Source organism: Dama dama, chromosome 4, assembly GCF_033118175.1.
Source record: "Dama dama isolate Ldn47 chromosome 4, ASM3311817v1, whole genome shotgun sequence".
Classification (NCBI taxonomy): Eukaryota; Metazoa; Chordata; class Mammalia; order Artiodactyla; family Cervidae; genus Dama; species Dama dama.
In genome coordinates this window covers 58,356,193-58,381,633 of record NC_083684.1, presented here as the reverse complement: position 1 = coordinate 58,381,633, position 25,441 = coordinate 58,356,193, and the positions used below count along the sequence as shown (strand labels likewise).

General features: G+C 56.2%; 1 protein-coding gene across 4 annotated transcripts; it reads right to left on the bottom strand.

The window, feature by feature from the left end:
• Positions 1-188: 188 nt before the first annotated feature.
• CLASRP (CLK4 associating serine/arginine rich protein) lies at positions 189-25,340 on the bottom strand. 4 transcript variants are annotated; one of them, XM_061139572.1, is made up of 21 exons: positions 25,256-25,339; positions 24,123-24,250; positions 17,050-17,147; positions 16,405-16,506; positions 16,163-16,242; positions 13,980-14,064; positions 12,786-12,934; positions 11,881-11,977; positions 10,827-10,905; positions 10,669-10,742; positions 9,798-9,839; positions 6,238-6,453; positions 5,834-6,124; positions 4,224-4,472; positions 3,858-3,897; positions 3,498-3,558; positions 3,204-3,262; positions 3,081-3,127; positions 1,464-1,546; positions 598-622; positions 189-331 (listed from the first exon to the last, which is right to left on the bottom strand). In XM_061139572.1, the coding sequence occupies exons 2-21, from the start codon at positions 24,219-24,221 to the stop codon at positions 289-291; spliced, it is 2,019 nt and encodes a 672-aa protein (XP_060995555.1). In that variant the 5' UTR covers positions 24,222-24,250; positions 25,256-25,339; the 3' UTR covers positions 189-288. The 4 variants fall into 4 exon arrangements, 3 of the variants coding, with proteins under 3 accessions (XP_060995555.1, XP_060995556.1, XP_060995557.1); XM_061139573.1 differs by lacking the exon at positions 25,256-25,339 and adding an exon at positions 25,040-25,247; XM_061139574.1 differs by lacking the exons at positions 24,123-24,250; positions 25,256-25,339 and adding an exon at positions 19,500-19,625.
• Positions 25,341-25,441: the final 101 nt, after the last annotated feature.

Below are 25,441 nucleotides of genomic sequence, written 5' to 3'. Positions count from 1 at the left end.
GAGCAGAAGTTCTGATTACCAAGGAGCCATGCGCCAGTGCCCAGGTGTGGGCGGGCCTCCCCACCCAGCCACGATGGCGCCTGTTCCCCGAAGCCACCAAGCACCTTCCCCAGCTGGCCTCAGTTGGTGAGCACCGGGGTCTGGGGGCCCTGCACTGACCACACAGACGAAACAAGAGACCAGGTGAAGGGAATTAAATAACGTGTGACTTTATTAGAGATAAAACCAGCAGCATCACAGCTTGAGCCCTTGTCCCCCCACCTCCTCTCTGCCCCCCTATGCTTCGGCCTAATGTCGGTAGTGAGGGCTTCGGGATCTGGACCTCGACCGTCTGGAGAGAGAAGTGGGGAGAGAGGCCCCATGAGGGTTTGGGCAGGAAGCAGGGAGCCCAGCCATGTGGGCAGGTGCACACACACCCCCACCCACAGGGGACCACTGGGGCTTCGGCGACGCGGAAGTCGGCTGCGTGCGGCATGAGGCCAGGCCCTGGGCAGCTCCTGCGACTGGAGGGGGCCAGGGCCAGGATGGGGGAACCAGGGCGGGGACCTCCCACCAGAGGACAACAGTGACTGCCCGGAGCTGGGCCTGCCTGCTTACCTTCGAGAAGAACTGTATTCTCGACCTGGAAAGAAGGGGGACAGGAATACAGGTGAGAACAGCAGGCCGCTGCCTGCCCTCGGCCCACACCCACGCGCTGTGACGCTCCTCTTCCAGCTCCTGCAGTTCCCTTGGGACTGAAGCGCTGTATGTCGTGTGTGTACGGCTTAAACATTTTAATTTACTGAAAACTGATGTGGAAGATGTACCGTGGTTTTCTGTAACCCAGTTTTCACATCTCTTCTCTTTTTAATGCCCCCGAGCCTTCAGCCTGGCTCTCCTGATTCAGCGACCAGAGAGGCACTTGCTATAGAGGAGGAGGGCGACCAAGGGCACACTCGCTGTAGAGGGGGAAGGGTGACCGGGCACACACTCGCTGTAGAGGAGGGAGAGTGACCAGGGGCACACTCGCTGTAGAGGGGGCAGGGCGACCAGGGGCACACTCACTGCAGAGGGGGGAGGGCGACCAGGGTCAAACGCACTGTAGAGGGGGGAGGGTGACCAGGGGCACACTCACTGCAGAGGGGGGAGGGTGACCAGGGGCACACTCACTGCAGAGGGGGGAGGGCGACCAGGGGCAAACGCACTGTAGAGGGGGGAGGGTGACCAGGGGCACACTCACTGCAGAGGGGGGAGGGTGACCAGGGGCACACTCACTGCAGAGGGGGGAGGGCGACCGGGGGCACACTCACTGTAGAGGGGGGAGGGCGACCGGGGCACACTCACTGTAGCGGGGGGAGGGTGACCAGGCGCACACTCGCTGCAGAGGGGGGAGGGTGACCAGGGGCACACTCGCTGTAGAGGGGGGAGGGTGACCAGGGGCACACTCGCTGCAGAGGGGGGAGGGCGACCGGGGGCACACTCACTGTAGCGGGGGGAGGGCGAGCGGCTCTGCCGGCTGTACTGGCGTTCCCATTCCTCTCTCTCCTTCTCTCGGCGCTCCCGTTCCCTGCAGGGAGAGGCGAACCAGGGTAAGAGGTGAGAATACTGAACTTGAGGGCCAGCTGGGTTGCCTGCCAGGCCAAGTGGAAGAGGGAGCCAAGGGGCAGGTCCCGCTCCTCTCCCCACCTGGGGACGAGGGCACTGAGCTCCGAGAGGGGACACTGGCCGGCAGCTGAATGCCAGTCTACCCCCCGATGCAAGGTTTGCTGAGGGCTGGATAGTTTGATCTTTCCTGTCATGCTCCAGGCACAGCCTCTGAACAAAGGGACTTACATGCCAAGTGCTTATCTGGCCTTTGTCAGAATAGCCGGGATTTGCTTGGCCACCCCAAGGGCTGCATTTATTGAGTGCTGCGGTGCCTGGCCCTGATCACACAGAACCCAGCCCACAAGCCTATGAGACGGGACAAGTATTTCACCCCCATCTAGCAGACGAGCACACGGAGGCTCAGACAGGAGAAAGGCCCACAGCTGGGGGGGAGCAGAGGCAGCATCTGAAGCCGGCCTGACTGACTACAATGCTGAGTCCCTATGCACTGTGGTCCCCACCTCCTGACGTGCCCGTGTGATGGGTGTGTAACAAGCCACCAGTCAGTAACAGTAGCTCCAGCCATCAAGCCTCCCCACGTGCCAAGCACACACATCAGGAGCCTTACAGCGGGATTCCACAGAGACGGCTGCCTTGTTACATCCACCTCACATAATGAGTCCTGGCTCAGAGAGATTAAGGTACTTGCCCAAGGACCCACAGCAAATACAGGGTAGAAAGAGAAATAAGAAACAGGTGACACAGCTCTCAACTGACTGACTCCCCTCCTTGCCAACACCAAGCACTACAGCCTCCAGCTCTGCCCATGGGCCCCACACAGGCTGAGGCTCTAAGGGCACTAATTCCTGTTACCCTGTCCGTTCGGCATCAAGGACTGTTCAGTCGGGACGAGCACCCACCCCAGGGTCACGGTCACACAGAAGCGGGGCTTGGACTGAACCCCACGTCTGTCTGAAACAGGCTCTGGGCCACTCAGCCCCGCAGAAGAAGAGTCAGGCGAGGAGAGGAGCAGGAAGGAGGGGAGCGAAGCCCTGGCTCCCAGCGCAGGGCTGGCCTGCATCCAGCCTTCAGCATTAATGAGCACCAGGGTTCTGGGGGCAGAGCGCACAGCAGGAGCCTGGCAGCCAGACCCGACTGCTCAGTGCGGACACGAGCAGGAGTAAGTAAAGGACACAGACAGGGCACTAGGATGCCGGGGGAGACGAGCACCATGAGGGCAGGGCGGGGCTGGAGGACAGTGTTTTTGGGGGTGCTACTCCACACAGGACAGTAAGGACAGACCCGAGAGCAGCCCTGGGGAACGGTGGGTGGGTATCGGGAGACAGCAGGAAAGGCGACCCAAGCTGGAGGCTGGCGGAGCTGCGAGGCGGGAAGGACACGAAGGTCCGGAGGAGGCTTCAATTTTCCTCCACCCAGAGGGCCTGGTCAGAGCTCTGGGTCGGCTGGTGGTGGGGAACCCAGGACAACCCAGAGGCAGGCTGGGTCAGTCTTACTTCATGCGGATCTTGCGGGCCATGGCACGAAGCTCGTCTTCCCGCTCCTGTGGCAGAGACGGCAGTGAGGGTGGGGCCGGGCTGCGCCCCGTGTGGGCCCCACGCCCTCACCGCCCCCCATACCTGGCGCTCATGCTCCTGCTGGATCATCTTCTCCTGCGCCGCCTTCTTGTCCGCCTTGACTGTGGGGAGAGGGGCGAGGTGGCTGAGGGGTGCGCCCTCCAGCTCCCCACCAGGAGGTAGAAGCTGAGCCCAGAGAGGCCGGGCTGCCGAGGCCCTGGACCTGGCGGCCACAGGGCAGGCGCACACCCGCTCCTCCCCAAGGGCCTCCTGTCCCGGAGAGAGCAGGGCCTTCCCACGGTCAGATGAGGAGGAGGAGGAGCAGGGGAGCCCTGGAGGGGCGGGGCCGGGACGTACACTGCCTGTTGAGTGCCTTCTGCATCCTCAGCTTAAGCTTCTCCTGCGGCGTCAGCTTGGGCTGGGGGAGGGGGAGAAGAGGCAGGAGACCGGGTGGGTGTCCCGGAGCTCCCACGACCCACCTCATCCAAGAGCCTGGGACTGGCAGGGGCAGGAGCGGAGGACGGGCAAGCTGTGGAGACTGGCCACGAGGGTTTGGGAGCCCCAGTGGACAGTGGAAGGGGCGAGTGGGGCACAGGTCTCAATCCCTGGGGCTGGATCTCCCGGCCCACCCGGGCCCCCCTGCAGGCCCACCGGGCCCAGCTCTCGGGCACTGCTGCTGGCGGGAATTAGACGGGCGAGTTCCAAATTCTTACTGACTTTGGCAGCTCCTGTCTCTTTACCAGCGGCAGGTTCGGTCCTGGGAGGAAAAAAAGCAACTGCCACCTCCAACCCCACACAGCCTCAGCACTGCCCTTGGACCAGACAGCAAAGGCTGTGTGCCCCAAACACCCCCAGGCGGAAACGACATGCCTCCTGGACCCTGCAGGGCAGGGTCATGTCCCCCTCTGACCCCTCACCCGACCCCTCACCCTAGGCCAAGGCTGGGACTCCTCAGCACCCCCACCCCTGCCAAGGGCAGAGGTGTGGCCCCCTCAAACCCCCCAGGGCAGGACCAAGTTCCTTCCGAAACAGAACAGTGGGGCGCGTTCCCCACCTCCGTCCCCCTGCCCTCGCCCCGCTCACTTTTTCAGCTTCTCGCCCACAGCGGGGGACGCTGCCGGCCTGCTCAGCTTCTCCCTCGGCGGCGACGGCGAGTGGCTCTGGCTGCGGCTGCGGCTCGGGCTGCTGCGGCTGCGGCTCGGGCTGGGGCTGCGGCTGCGAGTCAGGCTGCGGCTCCGGGACGGGCTGAGGGACCAGCTGCTGCGGCTGCTGCTGTGGTGCCGGGGCCCCCGGCCGCCCCGCCGGTACCGGTCCCCAGAGCGGGAGCGGCTCCTGGGGGCACCGCAGAGCAGAAGGGAGGCCGTGAGACTCCAGGGACCCCCCTGCGCACCGCCCCCACCCGGGCACTGAATCTACGCGCCTCCGCAAGGCCCTGCGGTCTGTCTCCAAGCTCCTCCCGCTGCTTTCCTCAGACATCCTCCCTGGCCTCCACGGTCTCTGTCCTCTCAACACACTGGCCTAGAATAGCTCTTCACATCTCACTAGACACCTGTGCACCCACTTCCCTGCGAGGTGACCTTTGGGAGGGCAGGACTTGCCAGGGGGACCCCCCTGGATGCTCACCTCCTCACCTTGCCGGGCCTAGGGTCTCACCACCAGTGGGGATGACCCGTCATCCCTCCCCACTCGCCTGCGGCACAGACCTACAGAATCCAGCCTGGGGATGTGTGAGCCCCGTCCTCTCTCTGCTCAAGACTTGGGGTCTCCTCAGCAAGGGCCCCCTCCTCAAGCTGGCACAGGGTCACCAGGCCCCCCTCTGACCCCAAGCCTTTCTCCTGCCATCGCCCTGGGTCAGGCTCCAGGCAATGATCTGGATGCCAAACCAACACTGCACACTGACTCTGGTGGGACTGTTCCGGGTTTTTAAAAAATTTGACTGTGTTAGCAACATCAAAAAAACAAGGGCTGTTCTTTAAACATCCAACTCAATTTCTCTGGAAAAACCAGAAAACTAGGCACGCCACACCCGCCACTGAGTGGCCTACGACCCCAGCAGAGGGGAAGTGTGCTCCCAGGTCACCAGGCCCACGGGGTGCCTCAATTTTACCTGCCAGACCTCGTGGGTAGCTGACACTGAGATCCACACAATAATAACACAGATAATAACGCTGACAACAAGAGCACTCATTGAGTGCTAGGCTCTGGACCAAGCACTGAGGTAGAATTTGTCACAACTGTGCGACTCAATGGAGGAGACATTATGACTCCATGTCGTCTGCAGATGAAGAGACCCAGCAGCTCAGCAGTAGGGCCAGACTCCTCGCCTGGCCGGCTGCTCTGCAAGCGCAGCTCTCACCCGGCAGGTCGTGCTATCCCTCCACGGGCAGCCCTGACCCCCCAGGGAAGGGCAGGAGGGATGCTCCCGTCCCGGGACGGTATTCCTGCTCCACCTGCAGCACTTACGTCACACCCCGCCCTCCCCTCAAAGAGCTGCCTTGACTTTCTGGCCCCTGCCCTCGGGGCACCCTGGTCCTGCGGGTCACCTGCTGTAAACATCTGGGGAGTCCCTGGAACAAGCACAGCCCAGTCTCCTGCCCACTGGCACCACATCTGGGATGACCGCTGTCCCCCCAACCCCACGGCTCCCTCACAGAGCCTGGTCTCACCCAGATGGGCCCCCCCGCCAAACGCACCTGCTTCTGCGCCGGGGCCCGTAACCGCCGCGCCGGGCCGGCGAACGGGAGTAGCGGTGTCCGTCTCGGGAGCCCCCACCTGAGTGCCGCCGGCCGCGGCTGCGGGAGCGAGAATATCGCCGGGAGCGGGACCGGGAGCGCGACCAGGACCGGGAGCGGGAGCGGGCATGGCGGCCGGAGCGGTAGTAGCCCCCGCCACGGCGGGAGCGGGAGCTGGAGCTGGAGCGGGAGCGGGAGCTGGAGGTCCTCGAGGCGGAGGAGGAGGAGGAGGAGGAGGTGGAGGAGCGGCGGCTGCAGGCGGGCACGGGGGGCGGTCAGCGCCAGCCCGGGCCGTGGCCCCCCGCTGCCCCGAGTCCCCCCCACAGTGGCTGGGGTGTAGGGTGGACAGCGTGAGCGTTACAGACCGGGCGCTGGCATTACGTCCCGGTGCGGGGCCGCCAGGCTGGGGAGGCGCCGGGGGCTTCCCTGTGGCAGCCCCTGATGCAGCTGCTGCAGCTGCGGCTGCGGCCGCCTCCTCATCGCTGCCCCCAAAACTGGTGATGAACGTGATCTTCTCCTCCCGGCCAGGGGTCGGGGAGCGGGAACGGGAGCGGGATTCGGAGCTGGACTCCGAGGGCGACCTGAAGAGCAGGGAGAAGGAGCTCAGTCACCGGGACCCTCAGGCCCGTCCACCCACGAACAAACCCTCTACAGAGCAACAGGACGCAGAAGAGCGGGGCCCTGAGCGACAACGAAAGACAGCAGTCCTGCAAGGATCTGATTCATGACCATGGAGGCCTCCTCAATACAACCAGGAAAAGCAGTGACAGAAAAGTATTATTAAGAACAGATGCGGGATATATGCACAATGGAATATTACTCAGTCATTAAAAAGAATTCATTTGAATCAGTTCTAATGAGATGGATGAAACTGGAGCCCATTATACAGAGTGAAGTAAGCCAGAAAGATAAAGACCAATACAGTATACTAACGCATATATATGGAATTTAGAAAGATGGTAATGATAACCCTATGTACAAAACAGAAAAAGAGATACAGATGTACAGAACAGACTTTGGGACTCTGGGAGAAGGCGAGGGTGGGATATTCTGAGAGAATAGCATTGAAACAAGTATACTATCAAGGGTGAAACAGATCACCAGCCCAGGTTGGATGCATGAGACAAGTGCTCAGGACTGGTACACTGGGAAGGCCCAGAGGGATAGCCAGGCTTCCCTGTCCATCACCAACTCCCGGAGTTTACTCAAACCCATGTCCATTGAGTTGGTGATGCCATCCAACCATCTCATTCCCTGTTGTCCCCTTCTCCTCCCGCCTTCAATCTTTCCCAGCATCAGGGTCTTTTCAAATGAGTCAGCTCTTCGCATCAGGTGGCCCAAGTATTGGAGTTTCAGCTTCAACATCAGTCCTTCCAATGAACTCTCAGGACTGATCTCCTTTAGGATGGACTGGCTGGATCTCCATGCTGTCCAAGGGACTCTCAAGAGTCTTCTCCAACACCACAGTTCAAAAGCATCAATTCTTCGACATTCAGCTTTCTTTATAGTTCAACTCTCACATCCATAAGTGACTACTGGAAAAACCATAGCTTTGACTAGATGGACCTTTGTTGGCAAAGTAATGTCTCTGCTTTTTAATATGCTGTCTAGGTTGGTCATAACTTTCCTTCCAAGGAGTAAGCGTCTTTTAATTTCATGGCTGCAATCACCATCTGCAGTGATTTTAGAATCCCCCCCCCAAAAAAGTCTCTCACAGTTTCCACTGCTTTCCCATCTATTTGCCATGAAGTGATGGGACCGGATGCCATGATCTTAGTTTTCTGAATGTTGAATTTTAAGCCAACTTTTTCACTCTCCTCTTTCATTTTCAAGAGGCTCTTCAGTTCTTTGCTTTCTGCCGTAAGTGTGGTGTCATCTGCGTATCTGAAGTTATTGATATTTCTCCCGGCAATCTTGATCCCAGATTGCCCTTCATCCAGCCCAACTTTCCTCACGATGTACTCTGCATATAAATTAAATAAGCAGGGTGACAATATACAGCCTTGACGTACTCCTTTCCCTATCTGGAACCAGTCTGTTGTTCCATGTCTAGTTCTAACCGTTGCTTCCTGACCTGCATACAGGTTTCTCAAGAGGCAGGTCAGGTGGTCTGGTATTTCCATCTCTTTCAGAATTTTTCAGTTTGTTGTGATCCACACAGTCAAAGGCTTTGGCATAGCCAATAAATCAGAAGTAGATGTTTTTCTGGAACTTTCTTGCTTTTTCAATGATCCAACGGGTGTTGGCAATTTGATCTCTGGTTCCTCTCCCTTTTCTAAATACAGCTTGAACATGTGGAAGTTCACAGTTGAAGCCTGGCTTGGGGAATTTTGAGCATTACTTAATTAGCGTGCGAGATGAGTACAATTGTGGGGTAGTCTGAGCATTCTTTGGCATTGCCTTTCTTTGGGATTGGAATGAAAACTGACCTTTTCCAGTCCTGTGACCACTGCTGAGTTTTCCAAATTTGCTGACATATTGACTGCAGCACTTTCACAGCATCATCTTTTAGGATTTGAAATAGCTCAACTGGAATTCCATCACCTCCACTAGCTTTGTTCATAGTCATGCTTCCTAATGCCCACTTGATTATGCACTCCAGGATGTCTGGCTCTAGATGAGTGATCACACCATCATGATTATCTGGGTCATGAAGATCTTTTTTGTATAGTTCTTCTGTGTATTCTTGCCACCTCTTCTTCATATCTTCTGCTTCTGTTAGGTCTATACCATTTCTGTCCTTTATTGAGCCCATCTTTTGCATGAAATGTTCCCTTGGTATCTCTAATTTTCTTGAAGAGATCTCTAGTCTTTCCCATTCTACTGTTTTCCTCTATTTCTTTGCACTGATCACTGAGGAAGGCTTTCTTATCTCTTCTTGCTATTCTTTGGAACTCTGCATTCAAATGGGTATATCTTTCCTTCTCTCCTTTGCCTTTAGCTTCTCTTCTTTTCACAGCTATTTGTAAGGCCTCCTCAGACAACCATTTTGCCTTTTTGCATTTCTTTTTCTTGGGGATGATCTTGATCCCTGCCTCCTGTACAATGTCACGAACCTTCATTCATAGTTCTTCAGGCACTTTGTCTATCAGATCTAATCCCTTGAATCTATTTCTCACTTTCACTGTATAATCATTAGGTCATACCTGAATGGTCTAGTGGTTTTCCCTACTTTCTTCAATTTAAGTATGAATTTGGCAACAAGGAGTTCATGATCTGAGTCACAACTCCTGGTCTTGTTTTTGCTGACTGTATAGAGCTTCTCCAACTTTGGCTGCAAAGAATATAATCAATCTGATTCTGGTATTGACCATCTGGTGATGTCCATGTGGAGTCTTCTCTTGTGTTGCTAGAAGAGGGTGTTTGCTATGAGCAGCACATTCTCTTGGCAAAAGATGTCAAGTCAGGTGTAAAGCAAGTTTGAAAGCATTAAGTGTGAAATAATCTCAGTTTTGTGAAAGAAAGTACGTTATCTCCCTCATGGCACCCACAGTTTAGCACCTACCTGAGCCAGACCTTTTCTTAAAAGGTGTACCTGCCTTATCTCACCTGTCCTCCCGGGAGCCCCGAGGGTCCCTCTCACCCCATCTGGCAAAGGGGACGGGTCAGACTGAGATCTGTCTACCGTCAAAGCCTCTGACCAACCACTCCCACGACAGGAGACACATGTTATGTGCGACAAGGCCATTCTGTGCCTGTTATTTCTCACTGGTTATTTCTGGGAGTTCAGATTAAAGACACCTGACATCTAAGTCCCGCCTTCCTGCCATGTTTAGTCACTTTTAACACAAAACTCCGTCATGTTTAAATCAGAAAAAGGCAGAACACGTTCTCCAGTACGTGATCTCAGGAGGGCAGCCTACAGTGCACCTGCCCCGCCCCACCCCACCCTCCATCAGGAGGGCGCTGGGCCCTGAGAACTCACCGCTTATAGGGGTCATAGGTGGGGCTGTCTCGGCGGGCGTAGCTGTAGAGAGAAGCAGATTCGACGGAGTGGGGTGGGGGATGGGATCAGTATGCGTGGAATTGAGGCCAACCCCTGACCTGGGTGCCCAAGGCCACGCACTGGACCGTGACGAGGAGGCTGCCAGCCAGGTTACGGGCCCTGCCTTCATCCCTCCCACCCCCTCACACCTGCCCAAAGCCTGAACCACAGCCCTGCACTTCTTCGGTGACGATGGCAAGAATCACCACAGCTCGTGACTGAACATTTTCCAGACCACGCATCCAACCCTGAGCCCACCGCAGGTCCCTTAAGCCTCACAGCAACCCTATGACTCCCCTTGAACAGAGATGTGGCAGAGGCATGGGTTTACCCGGGCCTCAGGCTGGCTCTCCGCACACCAGCTGCCTCATCCAAACCTGCCCGAGACCTCACTGTGGGCACTGGTGTAGCCCCCCTGCTGGAAGGGGGAGCCCCTCTCCCAAAGAGGAAACAGCAACTTGAGAAGAGAAAAGTCACCTGCCCAAACTCTAACAGTGAGGAGGCAGCCCAGCAGCAAGAGCAATCACAGCCCAGGGCCAGGCCAGTGCCCCTGGACTCTGCTCACAGCCAGGGAAGGTGACATGGGTCCCGAATCCAGCAGGGAGAAGGGGACGGCTGGCAGGATGGGTGTCCACACGCCCCTTGTGGCCACACCTATTCCAGACCTTCCCTGTTCACTGCTCTACTAGGACAACTCTGTCCGCAGGCCACAAGCTTGCCCCCCCAGACTTTCCTGAGCCCTGGCTCCTCCCCCAGGGTTCTGAAAGACCGACGCTGGCAGGGCAGGGGCACAGGGCAGAACCCCACCTACCTGGGGGGGCTGATCTTGCGGCCCCTCAGCCGCTTCTCCCGGAACTCCCTCCTCTGGCGCCGGGAGCGACGGCCCTGGAGCAGGGTGGGGATGAAGCTGGTGAGGCTATGCCTTCCACGAAGCACACACCTGCCCTGCCACCCCGGCTCAGCCCTCACCGAGTACATGGCCTTCTCCTCCTCCAGGGCCTTGGCGTGTTTGATGGCCTCCGCCTCCTCCTTGTCTTTCCGGAGCATCCTGCGGAGGGGGAGGAGGGCCACCAGGAGGGACGAGGTCAGATTACAGGCAGAGTCACTGCAGGAAGCGAAGGACCCCAAGCCATCCTGGGGGGTTTCGCATTCCTTCAGTGCTATTACTGAGTACCTACTGCATGCCAGGCGCTATCTCAGGCATCAAAGATTATTGAAAACAAAACTCCCCACTCTCATGGACTAACATTCTGAGGAGAAGAGAGACAGTGACCAAAGTCACATAACACGTGCCTTGTTAAATAGTGAAAAACTTGATAGGAAAGGAAATCACAGAAGGGGAGAGAAGTCCAGGGACCTGGTAGAGGCTGCAGTTTTTAACAGGGAGGCTGGGGAAGCCCCTCAGAGAGAGTGACAGCTGACGAGACCCTGGGGAGTGAGCCGCGCAGGTGCAGGCAGAGCCCACAGCACCTGAGTGGCCCTGGATCAGGTGGGGCCTCGGGCATCTGAGGGGCAAAGAGGCCTCGGAGCCCGGGCAGGGGTGGAATGTGTGGGGAGAGGACCAGAGAGGTGAGACTCTGCCCGTGGTGAGGACACTGGCTGCTCCTGAGTGAGGATGCTCAGACGCTCAGGCTGTGTTCAGAAGTGGGAGTAAGTACTCAGGACTCAGTACCCTGTTGGCTGGGACCAGTCTATGTGACCCACCCGGGTGAGGCACAGGGCAGAGGCAGGGAGAGGAGCCTCTCCACTAGAGGGCGCTGTTCAACCAGGCCCAGAAACCCCCAAAGCTCCCAGGGCTCAGAAGGCCTCAGGTCACACAGCTGGGGGCAGCCTCTGTCTCAACACCGCTGAAGCTGACCCCAAGGACCACCCTGTACAACCTCCACCCCACCTCCACGAGCTCGGGAGCCTGTGCGTGTAACATCCCTGGTGCAGAGTCAGGGACACCAGCGCTCAGGAAGAGGGGTAACAGCAGAGATGCCAGGTCACAGGGTGGGGAGCGGTGTTGGCCCACAGGCCTCACCTGACAAAGTCGCCGTCGGCCATGCCATACGTCGTGGCCTGTTTGTTGAGATCGGCCACCTGCTCCTGGTTCAGTTCATCCACATCCACCTCCACGTCTGCACCAAGAGAAAGGCTGTCAGGGGCCAAAGCCGAGCAAGAGGAAGGGAAGGGGCAGTGCCCCAGGACATGGGGGTGGGGGTGCCCACCAGACCTCAGGCCTCTGTGGATGGGTGGGGGTGCGGACATGAGTCAGCACATCCTGGTATCCCCAGGCTGGCACAGGGTTCGGCCTGGAGCAAGCACCATAAACAGTGGGTGAGGGCGTGGGTGGGGGGGATATGATGGGGAGAGAGTGACGGACACGGGGGCATGAACGAGGGCAGCTGCAGATCTAGGTGGGTGGAGGCAGGGGTGCAGGTCTCAGATATTCGGGAGCGGGATGCTTGATGGCTGAGTGGCAGGTGGGCTTTACACACTTCTGAACAAACAGCGGACGGGCTGAGAGCGAGCTGGATGAGGCAAGGGGGGAAATGGGTGGCCGGTCTGATCAGTGGGCATTTAGCAGGCGGTGGGCAGCGGGGTGGGGGCTGAGGCCGGCTCTGTAACTGGAGGAACACGTGTTTTCCAGAAGAGAGTGAAAGAGAAGGGCGGGGAGAGACCAAGAGGCTGAGGTCAGAAGAGGAGAACAGAGCCAGAACCCGGGTGGGGACAGTGTCAGAGGAGCAGAGTCCTAGAAACGAGGAAGGAGAAAGAAACAGCGAGGGAGGCTGGACCAGGAGGACACGAGTGAGACGGAAGGACGGCGGGAGGCGGGGGAAGGAGAAGCGGGCTCATAAGCACGGAGCGCCCCACAGAGGGGGAGGGGCGAGACACGAAAACGCTGCCCGGGGACTGTGGATGGGGAGGGCAGAGAGGGGACCCCACCGATGTCGGGGATGACCTCATCTTCATCCGAGTTGCTCTCCTCCTCGGCCGGGGACTCCTCCTCCTCCGGCTTCTCTGTCACCTTCTCCACCTCGGCCACCGTGCTGTCCTCGTAGGTGTAGCCAATGGATGCCTTCTTCTCTGCCAGCCTGGCAAGGGGGAGCCAAGAGTCAGGGCCACGCCAGGAGAGGCAGGCGCCAGGCCAGATGCAGCCCAGGCAAGCCTCCAGGGCCCACACACCCCTGCCCACACGACACCCTCCTGAGAGCCAATGCAGCCTGGTGCCCTCCAACGGTCCCTCAGCCTAGAATGCGCTGCGCCCACCTCCCACCAGCCCTTCCCTCTTCCTACAGCTCCAGTGCACCATCCTCCAGGAAGTCCTCCCACTGGGTGGTGGAGGCCATCCTCAGCCCCCGGCCCGGCTCACACTGGGTCTCTCCACTGCCACCCCCGACTATGTGTCCTGCAATAGCTGGCCCGCAATCTGGTGGGTAACAACGCAGCCCAACTTGGTCCAGGATGGAGCAGGGGCCTAGGGAACGTGTGCTGCTAAACTGAGTCAACACTCCCTGACGCCATCCCTGGGCCAGTCTCGTCCAAAACAGGTGGCCGTGGATAAGGGTCAGTCACTGAGACGCTCAGTCACCTCCGTGAGGACAGCAGTGGGGATGGCTCGGCAGCAGGGCCTAAGGAGGGGGCTCCGGGACTGCAGAGCAGCAGCTGCCCTGGCAGAGGGGCCGGCCAGGCTGGCACAGGGATGAGTCACTCCTCAGGGTGCACGGCCTGGAGGAGCCCTTTGCGGAGTGACATCAGCTGCTGCGGGCCACACGCTTACTGCCTGGCAGGGGACAAGCACTTCACCAGCTCCGTCTCCTCTAGTCCTGGGGCGTCAGGCCGGGGGCACCGAGGCTCGGAGGGCAGGACTCAAAGCCACGCTCTGGCCCAGTGCAGCGCCTGCTCTCCTAACTGCACCTCCTCCCAGTCCCAGGGTGGAAAACGCCATGTAGAGCTTTGTCAGCAAACCCTTCCCCTCTGGCGGCTGCCTCCTCCTTACAACACTGATGAAGCGAGCACCTACTGTGTGCCAACCACCAGGCCCGGCTCTAGGAGACAGCGGGTGGACAGAACCGATGAGGCCGTGCCCTGTGGGGCACAGAGCCCTCCTGCCCCCCGCAGCCCTGGACCCCGACTCACTTCTTCTTCTCATCCTCACTGGGTCTCTGGAGGCCTCCGTACAGCTCGTCAATGTAGATCTGGTACAGGCACTGCTCCTCGGAGACTGGGGTGGGTGGGGCAAGAGGCATGTGAGTCAGAGGGGGCTGGGGACACTGGGAATTCTGGGGGGACTCAAGAATGCAGTGGGGCTTGGGCAGGTGTGAACCCAGCACGGCTGGAGCCAGTCACGGATGCCCAGATAATCACACTGTGCGCGGTGAAGACACAGCAGCTGCAGGAGGGCCCTGGCTCACAGCTGACTCGCCACGAACCTCTGGGAAAGGAACTCAGCCACTCTGTGCCTCGGTTTCCTTTTCTGTAAAACGGGAGGACCACTGGCAGAGTGAGCACTTGGTCACTGCTACTATTATCACTGTCACAGAGACCTTTGACTGGACCCTTCAGAACGACAAACCTATCCTGAGAGCTGGATGTCAGTCACCTGGGCCCCAGTTTAAATTAAGCTAATCTGGGTTCTCAGCTACAACATCCAACTTGAGGAGCTCAGCGATGTGCCAGAGCCCCCTGGTCCGTGGGCAGTAAGACATATGCCCAGCTCCGGCGGGACCCTGGACACGTCCCCTTTCCTCAGAGGGCCTCAGCTTTTCTATCTGTATAGCGAGGTGCGGGGTCTGGTTTGCTGGTGGTCTACACAGCCCCAGGGAGGGCCCTGGGCTTCTATGTGGGCCTCAGGCTTAGGCAGTCACATGAGCTGTCTCACCCCAGCCAAGCTGGCCTTCCCTGTCCCCCAGGCCACCCCCCTCCTGCCCCCTCATGGCTGTCCTTATGGCCTGGACAGAGTTGGGAGCCCACCTCCCCTCACTGGGGTGTTCCTGCCCCACTCCACCCCACCCTCCACTGATCCAGCCTCAGTCAAGCGCCTCAGAGAACACCATACCATCTGTCGAAACAGTGCCTCAGCTTGTAATGAGCCCCCGCTTTTGTGATTACATGGCTCCCCCACTAGACTCCTCCTCCCAGAAGAATGCCTGACACACTACAGGTGCTCAGGAATTGTATGAATGAATGAATGGAGGAAGAGATGGAATCAGGCAGAACTAAGGGAAACCCTGGCTCCATCATCAAGCATCTATGTGGCCTTGGGGGAAGGCAAAAACAACCACCACATCAGTAATGCTACACTCCCCTGATGTGAAGGCTTCATTGATAGCCAGAATTTGAAAATCTCTGTTTTTGAAGATGCTAAACATCTACTTCAGAAACAAAGAAATATGGGGACAGTGAACCCACAGCGAGGGTGGACTATGCCAGGCTCTGTACAGGGGCCCTAGGCATCCCTCACGCGAACCCTCACATCACCCTGAGGGACGGAAACCTCCACGATCACCCTTCTCCAGGAGACGAGACCAGCCAGGCTGAGGGATGAGTGTGTGGCCCTTAATCTCACAAAGAGATCTGGGAGAGAGGCTCTGAGTCCTTCTCAGGAGGTGAGAGACAGTTCAGAGCTGTCTGCAGGAGGCAACAGTGCTTAAGGGCAGGGTGAGAACCCCAACTCCTTTGACACAGTGTCCCTCCCAACCCCTGAGCCTCAATGTCCTTATCTGTAAGATGGGGCATCACCCCTACCCTGCTGGGTGATCACAGAGATGTACTGCAGTAACAGAGATGAAAAACTCTGCCAGGGTTGGAACCTCCACAAGTCCAGAGCAGGGAACAGCCCCTATATTTGTTTTCTCTTTTGTGAGGTGACAGCTTGGGAAAAGAACCTTAGATATGTATGAACACTTGGCAAGCTGTCAAACTGCCTAAATAGTCATTTAAAACAGGCATAAATTTCCTCTTCTAAGCTAACATTCTGACCCATGCAGGTGGGGAAAATACACGTAGCAAAAAAAATAAGTTCTTCCTACCTCTCCCAATTTTTTAGGAAAAAGATTAAAGAATTAGAGGGCACGGGCAGTGGAAGTGGCCATCCAGTAGGACCATCTAGGTCAGCAGACATCTCCTGTACCAATTCCAGAGACGGAAGCCCCAAGAGAGAAAAGGGATGCGAATGGAGTGGTCCATGACAGAGCTGGGACCACACCCAAGGCCCCGTAGTAGAAAGCACTGGGATAACTTTTCTTCCCAGTCTTGTTGCGGTCTTCCAGCCTCCAGGGACCCCTCCTCCTAACCCATTCCCCACACACCAGGTCACTTACTGCCGGCAAAGTCGTTCTGCACCAGGCCTCGGTAGCGCTCGTAGTTACATTTCCGTTCGTCCGACTCCTGTTCTGGGGAGCTTTGCGGGAGGAAAAGGTCTTGAGGTCACAGGGAGCTCCCACCCCAAGCCAGCAGGAAGAGGGATGAGGAGCCAGCCTCCAGCTGGCGGGGGTTCCCCCACGTGCACACCTCCCTCCTTCCCAGGAGGGACACCCCGGCAACCCCAGGGGAGGTGGCTTACATGGTGGTGAGCAGCGGGGGTGTGTAGTCGGGGATGTGGTCCAGGTGGGCACGGACGTCAAAGCGGTCAATCATGTTGTTGGTGTCCCCCTGCCAGGGCATCCTAAAGTGGGAGCAGGGAGCAAGCAGCCTAGGGTCCCACCGCCTGGACACAGAGCAGCTGCTCCCTGCCACCTGTGCTTGGGAGCCTGGCCCTCAGCCCCTCTGATCCCCCGCCAGTCCCACTCTCAGCCCCCACCTCTCAGGTCCTTATGCCACAACACACCCTGAATCTACATTCAGGCTCCTGACCTGAAAGGGCCCAAGGAAATCGAGGCCCTATTTCTCAGAACCAAGCAAGAGTGGGAACTTGAACAAGGTCCCATGGGCCACTTGCTAACACCCCAAAACACCCCCTCTGGCAACCAACTCTCTGCTTCACCTGGGCCTCTGGCCGTGGCCCTGCCGGTTCCCCTCTAGGTGCTCCGACCACTACACCACGGGGTCTCCATCCCAAACCCTGCTGTCTTGCCTTAGCTAGTGACTTTCACCCTCCCACTCAGGCCAAGCCTTTCCTGTCTGAGGCTCCACAGGTATGTGCATACACCAGGTCCCTTTGGACCCCCCAAACCTCAGCCACAGATACCACCCTCAAACCCAGTCTTACATGTTAACGGGGCTCTCCGCGGCCAGGGCAACTGCAGAATCCAGGTGCACCTTGCAAGCTCGACCATGCACCTGCAGGAACTGGGCTGGGTCCTTCTTCTGCAGGGATGGACAAGATGGAGGTCGCCACCCAACTGAGCCCCAAACCCTGCCACTCCCCACACAACCAAGTTTAGCAGCAGGTTCACCTCTATGCCAAGCAGGCTGTACTTCTGAAGTAAAAGAACCTGCCAGGTCATGCGGGCTGCACTAACAAGGCCACCTAACCTCTACGGACAAGGGCAAGGTTGTGGCCCCTCTCCAGGTAGCCACAAGAGGCTCTGAGCTCTAGCTCAGTCTTCTACTGAGCCAGTACTGAGACTGACCTCCCTAAAATATCAGTCCCCAACTCTCGACCCCACACCCACCACGGGACCACCCATTCAGAGCCAGGTGTGAGCACATTGGCCAGGAGCAGCCTTGAAGACACCATGACTACATAAACTCATGAAAAAATGATCAGTGTCACTATTCATCAGAGAAACAGCAATCAGAACTACAAGACACCACCTCACACTCCCTAGGATGGCTAAAACTGAAATGACAGACAACAGCAAGAAACACTGGCAAGAATATGGAGAAATTAGGTTCTTCAGAAAGTTAGACAGAGAACTGCCACATGACCCAGCAATTCCACTCCATACCTGAAACAATTAAGAACAGATACTGAAATACTTGTACACAAACGTTCACAGTGTCACTAGGCACAACAGCCAAAAAGTGGAAACAATTCAAATGTCCATCCATGCATGACAGAGAAACAAAACATGGCATAGCCAGACAATGTAATATTATTTAGAAGTAAAACGCAATGGAATATTGATCCATGCTAAAACCTAGATGAGCCCTGAAAACATTAGGCTAAGTCAAAGAAGTCGGTCACAAAAGGCCATATACCTATGATTCCATTTGTGTGAAATGTCCAGGATAGATGAATCCATAGAGACAGAAAGTAGATTAGCGGTTACCCAGGGTTGTGGGGAGGGGGGAACTAACTGCTAATGGTCATGGGGCTTCTTTTGGAGGTCACAAAGAGTTTCTAAAATTAGACGGTGGAGATGGTTGCACAATCCTGTGAATATACTGAGGGCTTCCCTGGTAACTCAGCTGGTAAAGAATCCGCCTGCAATACAGGAGACCCGGGTTCGATTCCTGGGTCGGGAAGATCTGCTGGACAAGGGACAGGCTACCCACTCCAGTATTCTTGAGCTTCTCCAGTGGCTCAACTGGTAAAGAATCTGCCTGCAATGTGGGAGACCTGGGTTCAATCCCTGGGTTGGGAAGATACTGAAAACCACTGAGCTGTACAGTATGTGGATTTAAAAAAAATTTTTTTTCCTTTTCTTCTTTTTTTGGCCATGCCTCGAGGCACAAAGGATCTTAGTTCCCTGATCAAGGATAGAACCAGTGGGAGTGTAGAGTCTTAACCACTGGACCACCAGGGAAGGCCTGAGTATGTGAATTATATCTCAGTAAAGCTATATTAAAAAAAAAAGGCACCAAGATGGAGGAGAATGGCCCCTGAGTCACCGTTTTCTCCAGAGCCCCTCCCACCACCTCACCACCTGCTGCTACCTTCCATTCACTTCTCACCTCTGACCTGAGCTCTCCTGTGGGGGTTACAACCCCAAGTGACCATAACTGCAGCAGGAAAGCCTAAAATCCGCGTCAGAGCCACGAGCCAGGGTGCTGGTGCTCCCCACTAAACCCTGACCAAGCTCCCCTCCCCAGACTCCAACCACCCCCCATCCCGAGCCCCCCTGCCCCGCCACCTTCCCTGACCACTCAGCAGCCTCCTCTCCCCAGCTTGGCTCCTTGCTACCACCCTTGCCCTCTGCAGCTCCTTTTCCACAGAGCAGCCTGAGGCGGTGTTAAACGTATTAGGCCCCGTCCCTCTATGCAGAGCCTGGCCCGCTCCCACCTGGCTCCTCTGACTTCTCACCACGGGCTCCCCCAGCCCCGCCCTGCCCCGTTCCACACCGCCGGCCTCCACACCACAGAACAGCCCTGCTCTTGCACGTTTGTCTCCTCACTTATTTCTGATCTCCTTCCAGCCGCCTTCCTCATCAAGTCTATCTCAACAGCTCCCGACAGCTCCTGACTGACACTAGCTCCTTACCCTACCCTACTCTCTTCAGAGCACCGCCCATCACCTATCACCTGCCCCCCCCCCCAACTAGAACAGAACTTCCAGAGGGCCAGGACCTGTCTTGTTGTATTCTGAGCGCCCAAGGCAGAGCCCAGGAACACTGACCAAAGGAAACAGAATGCGGCCTCACTCACAGATGAGGAGACTGAGCCCCTGAGACTGAGAAAACCATCAGCCTCAAGCTCTCGAGAGCCTGCACTTCCTCATTCGGCCTCCGGCTCCCACCCCAACCCCAGGCAGCAGGAGCTGAGAAGGACGCTCACCGATGACCAGGGCCACCGGGCTGCTCCCTGTGCTGCGCACCCTGCGCCGGACGCCCTTCACACCTGGAGGAGCTGGGGGGCTACACCCGCCTCCTGCACCTCACCTGCCTCCCTCAGCCCCTCACCTCAGGCCCTGTGACCGCCCGGAGCTCCGAGACAGCTCCAGGCCAAATGCTCAGCTCCCACACCCAAGACACACCTGGGACTCAGTTCGCAGGAAGGACTTTGGCCTATACCAAGAACTCACTGTACCAGCACCACAGCAACTAAAAAGCATTGGGCGGGGAGTGCAGACTTGGGTCTGTGGCCTGGCTCTGTTGGGAGCTTCTGGAAAAGTCAATGAACCACACCAAAAGCCAAGTGCTTTATGTACATCCCAAACTTCTCAACCATGGGAGGAAGGTGCTACTCCTACCCCACGTTCCCGGTGAGGAAACTGGAGCTCAGAGCGGGGAGGCTCACTCGCTCCAGATCACACCAGTCACAAACAGAACCAGGATCTGAGCCCAAATAGGCCTGACTCCAAAATCCATTTTTTTTCTAAAATAATTTTTTTTGTCATGGTAACAGGCAAACAACATAAAATTTACTAACCTACCCACTTTTAAATGCACAGTACAGTAGCACTATCTGCACCCTGCTGTGCACCGGATCTCTAGGATGTCTTGTTTGCAAAACTGAAAGTCTACACCTGCTGAACAACTACTCCCCTTTTCCCCCTCCCCCAGCTCCTGACAACCATCATTTTCTGTCTCTAAGGGACTGACTGCTTCAAATACCTCATACACATGGAATCTTGCAGGGTTTCTCTTTTTGTGACTGGCTTATTTCACTGGACATAAAGTCCTCCAGGTGCCTCTATGCTGTAGCCTGTGACAGAATTTCCTTTCTTTCTACAGCTCAATAATATTCCACTGCATGTACAGACCACTTTTCTTTACCCATTCATCATCAGCTGACGGACATTTGTTTCCACATCTTGGCTATTGTGAAACAAACTCCCAACAAACATGTACAAATACTTCTTCAAGAGCCAAAATCTATTTTTAACCACTGGACCATTACATCTCCAGGATCAAAGAGGGTCAGACAAGTTCCTGGCCTTTCTCTCACTCATTCAACTGTGAAGTAGGCACCCACTCTGAGCGAGGCCTTGTGCTAGGGCCACAGCTGTGACTGAGACAGTCAGCCCCTGTCCCCACGGCTTGCAGTCCAGTGTGGGGGACAGACCTGGGCCCCAGAGTGACGACCTAGAGTGAGCAGTGCTGGGATGGGGGAGCCAGGGCTTGCACCACTCAGCCCAGTGGGGTCAGCCTGGGGCCTCCTGGAGAAGGAGAGGCCAGAGCTGAGATCTGTGTTATTTCCCACTTTCACATCAACATGGAATTCTGTTTCTTTACCCAAACCACTGATTAGAAGAAAGTCAACAGGGACAGGAACAATGACGGAACCAGGGACAGGAAGGGAGGGACAGCAGGCACCAAGGACACATCAGGAGAAGAGAAATCAGCTGTCTGGACACACTGGCCCAGTCTGCCACAGCCGACCTCTGCTTCTTCAACACTGGCCTCAGCTGCCTCTCTAGGGTGGAGAATAAGATGAGAGACCCACGTGACAGCCCCATCCTCTCCTCAAAGCCGCCACCATCCACAGCTCGGTGGCTCTGATCTGAATGCTGATCACGTTCATGTTCGGGGACAATAGCTGCTTGTACAGGCCTGCACCACAACGCACCCCACAGACACTGTTCTATTCTTGAAGCTCTTCCCTGTCACCCAGTGAGAGGGGCTGGTCATCACCACCATCGCAAGGGGGAAAACAAAGCTCAGAGAGCTCTCTGGCTCACACGGACGAGAGCCTGGAGACCCAGGCCTTCTGAGTGATCCCACTCCAGCCTTCTTTCCTCCACTCCACCCATCCACCTGGATGCGATTCCAGCTCTACTTTGTAATAATAACCTGAGCACCAAGAAGAGTTGGCATTTACTGAGCAAGTTATCCTGAGCAGGTCGGCCCTCAGGAGTCTCTGCCCCCAATCTCACCGAATACTCCGATAACCTGGGAGGGAGGTGCCCCTATCCCCACCATTTGTGATAGCCCGTTAATTGGCAACCAACATCCACTGCCCCTTCCTCCACAGTAATAAGACTCCTAACATAACTGGCACAAGGCCCCCCAGAACACAGGGTATGCCTCTCAGCCTTCCTGGCAGCTGTATGTGACCAGGGGCTACTTTGTGGTCACGGGGATATGAGTGGATGTATCACGTGCAAACATTTAGAAACTTTCTTAACAACTGACAAGAACCCACTGGCTTCTTTTCCCTCCCTTCTTCCTCCCTGCTGAATGGAATATAAAGACATGATGGTTAGAGTTTGAGCAGCCCTCTTAGACCTTAAGAAAACACTGGCAAGAGAAACCACTCACGGCTGAATAACAGTTCCCTGAGCAGGACTGGCCACCTGTGGGCTTTTAGGCAAAAAGGAAATAAACATCTGTCTTCAGTGAAGATATGACGAAACAGAGGCGCGTGTCAAGCGACCGGCACAGTGCTTAACACACAAATGCTCAATAGCATTAACTACTGTTATCAGCAAACCTTTAACTCATGGACCAACACCCACCTCAGGGCTGCTGAAAGGACTAGAAACAATGTGCCAGAGTAGCAGGCATGGGGTCTGGCGCACCCTGAACCCTTATTAAGTGGCGGTTACTCAGCCCTGAGCACTGACAGCGTTCTTGGCCCACCGCTAGGGCCTCAACTATAAACAACACAGACTCAGGCCCTGCCCTTGTGGTCACGTCATAATTATTCCGATATCACTAGAGACGGGCTCTCAGAGATTCCTCTCCTAGGATAATAGCAGCCTCTGTTTCATGGGTGATTGTGGGGACTCAAAGAAATCATATATCTGAATTTCTCCTCACAGAGCCTGGAGCCTGAGAAGGATCAATTAAAATGGCAACTGCTATTATTATTGTTTTATTCACCTAGTCTTTTAAATCACGTTGGGCTCAAGCTTGGAAAGCAATAGCATGACCCAAATAAACACAGTCCCCAGTCTCACAGAGCTGAAAATTTGTGTCAAATGCCACAAAGGGGAAAAACAAGAAGCTATAACAGCATTTATAGGAGACACTGATTGAGTATGAAGGATGAGGGAAGACTCCCCTGAGGACTGAGATCTGAGAGATGAGCAGGAGCTAACCTAGTAGAGGAAAAGCTCACGCAAAAGCCCCTATGGCTAGAGAGAACTATACAATTTTGGGAGGTAAACTGGGAGCTCTTTACACACCTTTTTTGGCTAGAAAAAGTAGCCCCAGATAGTAGGGAGGCCAGATGATGTAAGCAAAGGAATAAGGCAGAAAGCAGAGTAGCATGAGTCTGTAAGAGGTAGTAAAAGCCAGGCCATGGATGGTCTTAAAGGCTGTCATGAGGAGCCTGGCACTAGGGAGTCACAGAGAAGTTCTGAGTAAGGGAGGGACAGAGTCAGCTTTGTGCTTTAGAAAGACCTCTCTGGGGACTTCCTTACTGGTCCAGCAATTAAAACTCCACACTCCCAGTGCAGGGAACCCAGGTTCGGTCTCTGGTCAGAGAACTAGATCTCTCATGCCACAACTAAGACCCAGTGCAGCCAAATAAGTAAATATTTTCTAAAAAATAACACTAATTCCATCCTTTACTTAAAAAAAAAAAAAACTCTCTGGCCTCTCTGAGGAGAGTGGATTAGAGGCGGCAGGACTGGAAGCCAGAACACCAGGGAGGAGCCTGCGGCAGTGATGCAGTAGTAAATGAAAACGTCTAAATAAATACCATCTCACAGAAGATCAGAACCTAATATGCCAATGCCATTTCAAGCTCGGGTCTCAAGAACAAGTAACAAGTTAAGGAGCTAAGAAGAGGCATTACAGGCTCAATACCCAGTGGTGGCAGAGGTGGAAAAAAAGGCCAATGGCGCGACCTCAGGATGAAGCTGACAGGCCAGAACACAAGGGCCTTTTAGGTCACAAGATGGAGTGTGCTCTTCTCTCCAAAAGCAACTGAAGCATCTAACGGGAGAAATGGTCAGAATTCACTTAGTGAATACTGGTGGCACTCCTTACGGGTGCCAAGTTAAATCTTAAGAAGGACTGAGCTCCTCTAGGCACTGTGAACACAGGAATAAGCAAGACCGACAACATTCCGGAGGTGGCCAATCTTATGTCTGGAGTGCTACAAAGACTTCCCTCCTTCCTGCCAACACCAGTTCTGTACTCTGAGTCCACACCAGACAGCACAGCATGGACAAGTAACAAAATACCTCAGTTCCCTGCCCCCCCGCCCCCCCCAATGATTATGCTCTGGAGGAGGGCATGGCAACCCACTCCAGTATTCTTGCCTGGAGAATCCCATGGACAGAGGAGCCCAGTGGGCTACAGTCCACGGGGGTGGAAAAGAGTTGGATGGGACTGAGAGACTCAGCTCAGCACCGAATAGCACAGCACATCACTATGCTCAAAAGATGGACATTCTCTTCAGGAAATGGGTATCCCCTCTTAGCGTATTTCCAAGCCTCAGTGGTACCAGGATAACTAGGGCTCTGCCCTCTCACGGAGCTCCCAACCCAGATTAAGGGTCACTTACGATCTTTTCATAGTACTCCCTGCGCCGCTCTGCCCTCTTCTTGTAGTCGACCATCATGCCTCGAAGTTTCCGCTCATGTTTCCGAGCCTCGTGCCACATTGTGGTGAGGCCAAGGCTGGGGCCTCAACCTGAGGGATGAGGGAAGGGGTGTCAGATGGGCTTTAAAAAAAAAAAAAATACGGGCAGGATCACCGTCACCTAACAAGTTGATAGAATTAATCCTGAACACCAGCTTCAGGGAGGGGAAGTGAGGCTGCAGAGCCGTGCAGCAGGATACACTCTGGTGGATCCCGGGCAAGTCTGATCCAGTACCCTGGGCATTCTGAATCCCCCACCCCCACTCCCGCTGATTCTGGAGTGAGCAGCCCAGGGAAAGAGGTATCCTGTGTTTAATGAGGAGGAATCAAGGATGAAAGGTTCAAGAATGGAAGAAGAGAGTGTTTGAAGTAAGGTCTGGAGGAAGACCATGAGCAGCTGGGGTTGGGAGCTCAAGGGAGAGGAAGGGCTGAAACGGCGCCCACCAGGGGCCATCCGTGGGGGTGGCGGGGTCTGGGTACCAGAGGTCTGGGGATGAAGGCTGGTGGACGAAGAGGAGAAAGTTTTTATGGAAAAAGGGTAGTGGTGTGGAGGTGGGGGTCGAGGGCACGTGAAGGGCGTGGATGGTGGTGGATGTCCTCCCGACACTTGCGGGAGGAGGGGGGCAGGAGGCAGCGCCGGAAGAAAAGAACGGAGCGCTGCTGAGGTCTAAAGCAGGAATCTAAATTGGGGGCGGGGGGAGGGTACAGAGGCTGAGGGAGGCGGAGCGAGCTGACAGGAGGGGGTGGGCTGCGTTTAGGGGCAAGCCTGGAGGACAGGGCTCGAGTACCCGCTCTGGGCCTGAGGGATAGGGCTAAGTTTTTCTGACAAGGGGGCGGGACCTGTGGCAAGCGGCAAGGTCCGACGCGGCGAGTTCTGGCCGACGGCGGAGGCAGGGCGCGGCCTGAGGCACGGCAGGCCGAAGGGGTGCGGGGCGGGCGGCCCTCGGGGCCCGGGCCAAGCGGAGTCTCACAGTAGACCGCGGAGAAGCCGAGGCAAGGGCGAAGCCGGGCTGACGTCCGCCCGAGGCCAGCAGGTCACCCACTGCCCGAACTCACCGGCTCGTCGCCGCCTCCCACCGCTGCGCTCGCGCGCGACCCGCACCGGAAGCGGAAGTGGGAGGCTGAGTGACGGGGCGGGGAGCTGCAGAGGCGCTTCCGCCTACTCGAGAGGCGGGAACTAGGTTGAACTAGAGAGTGAGCGGAAGGGCGGGGCTTGAGGAAATCCGGGGGACGTAGGCGGAG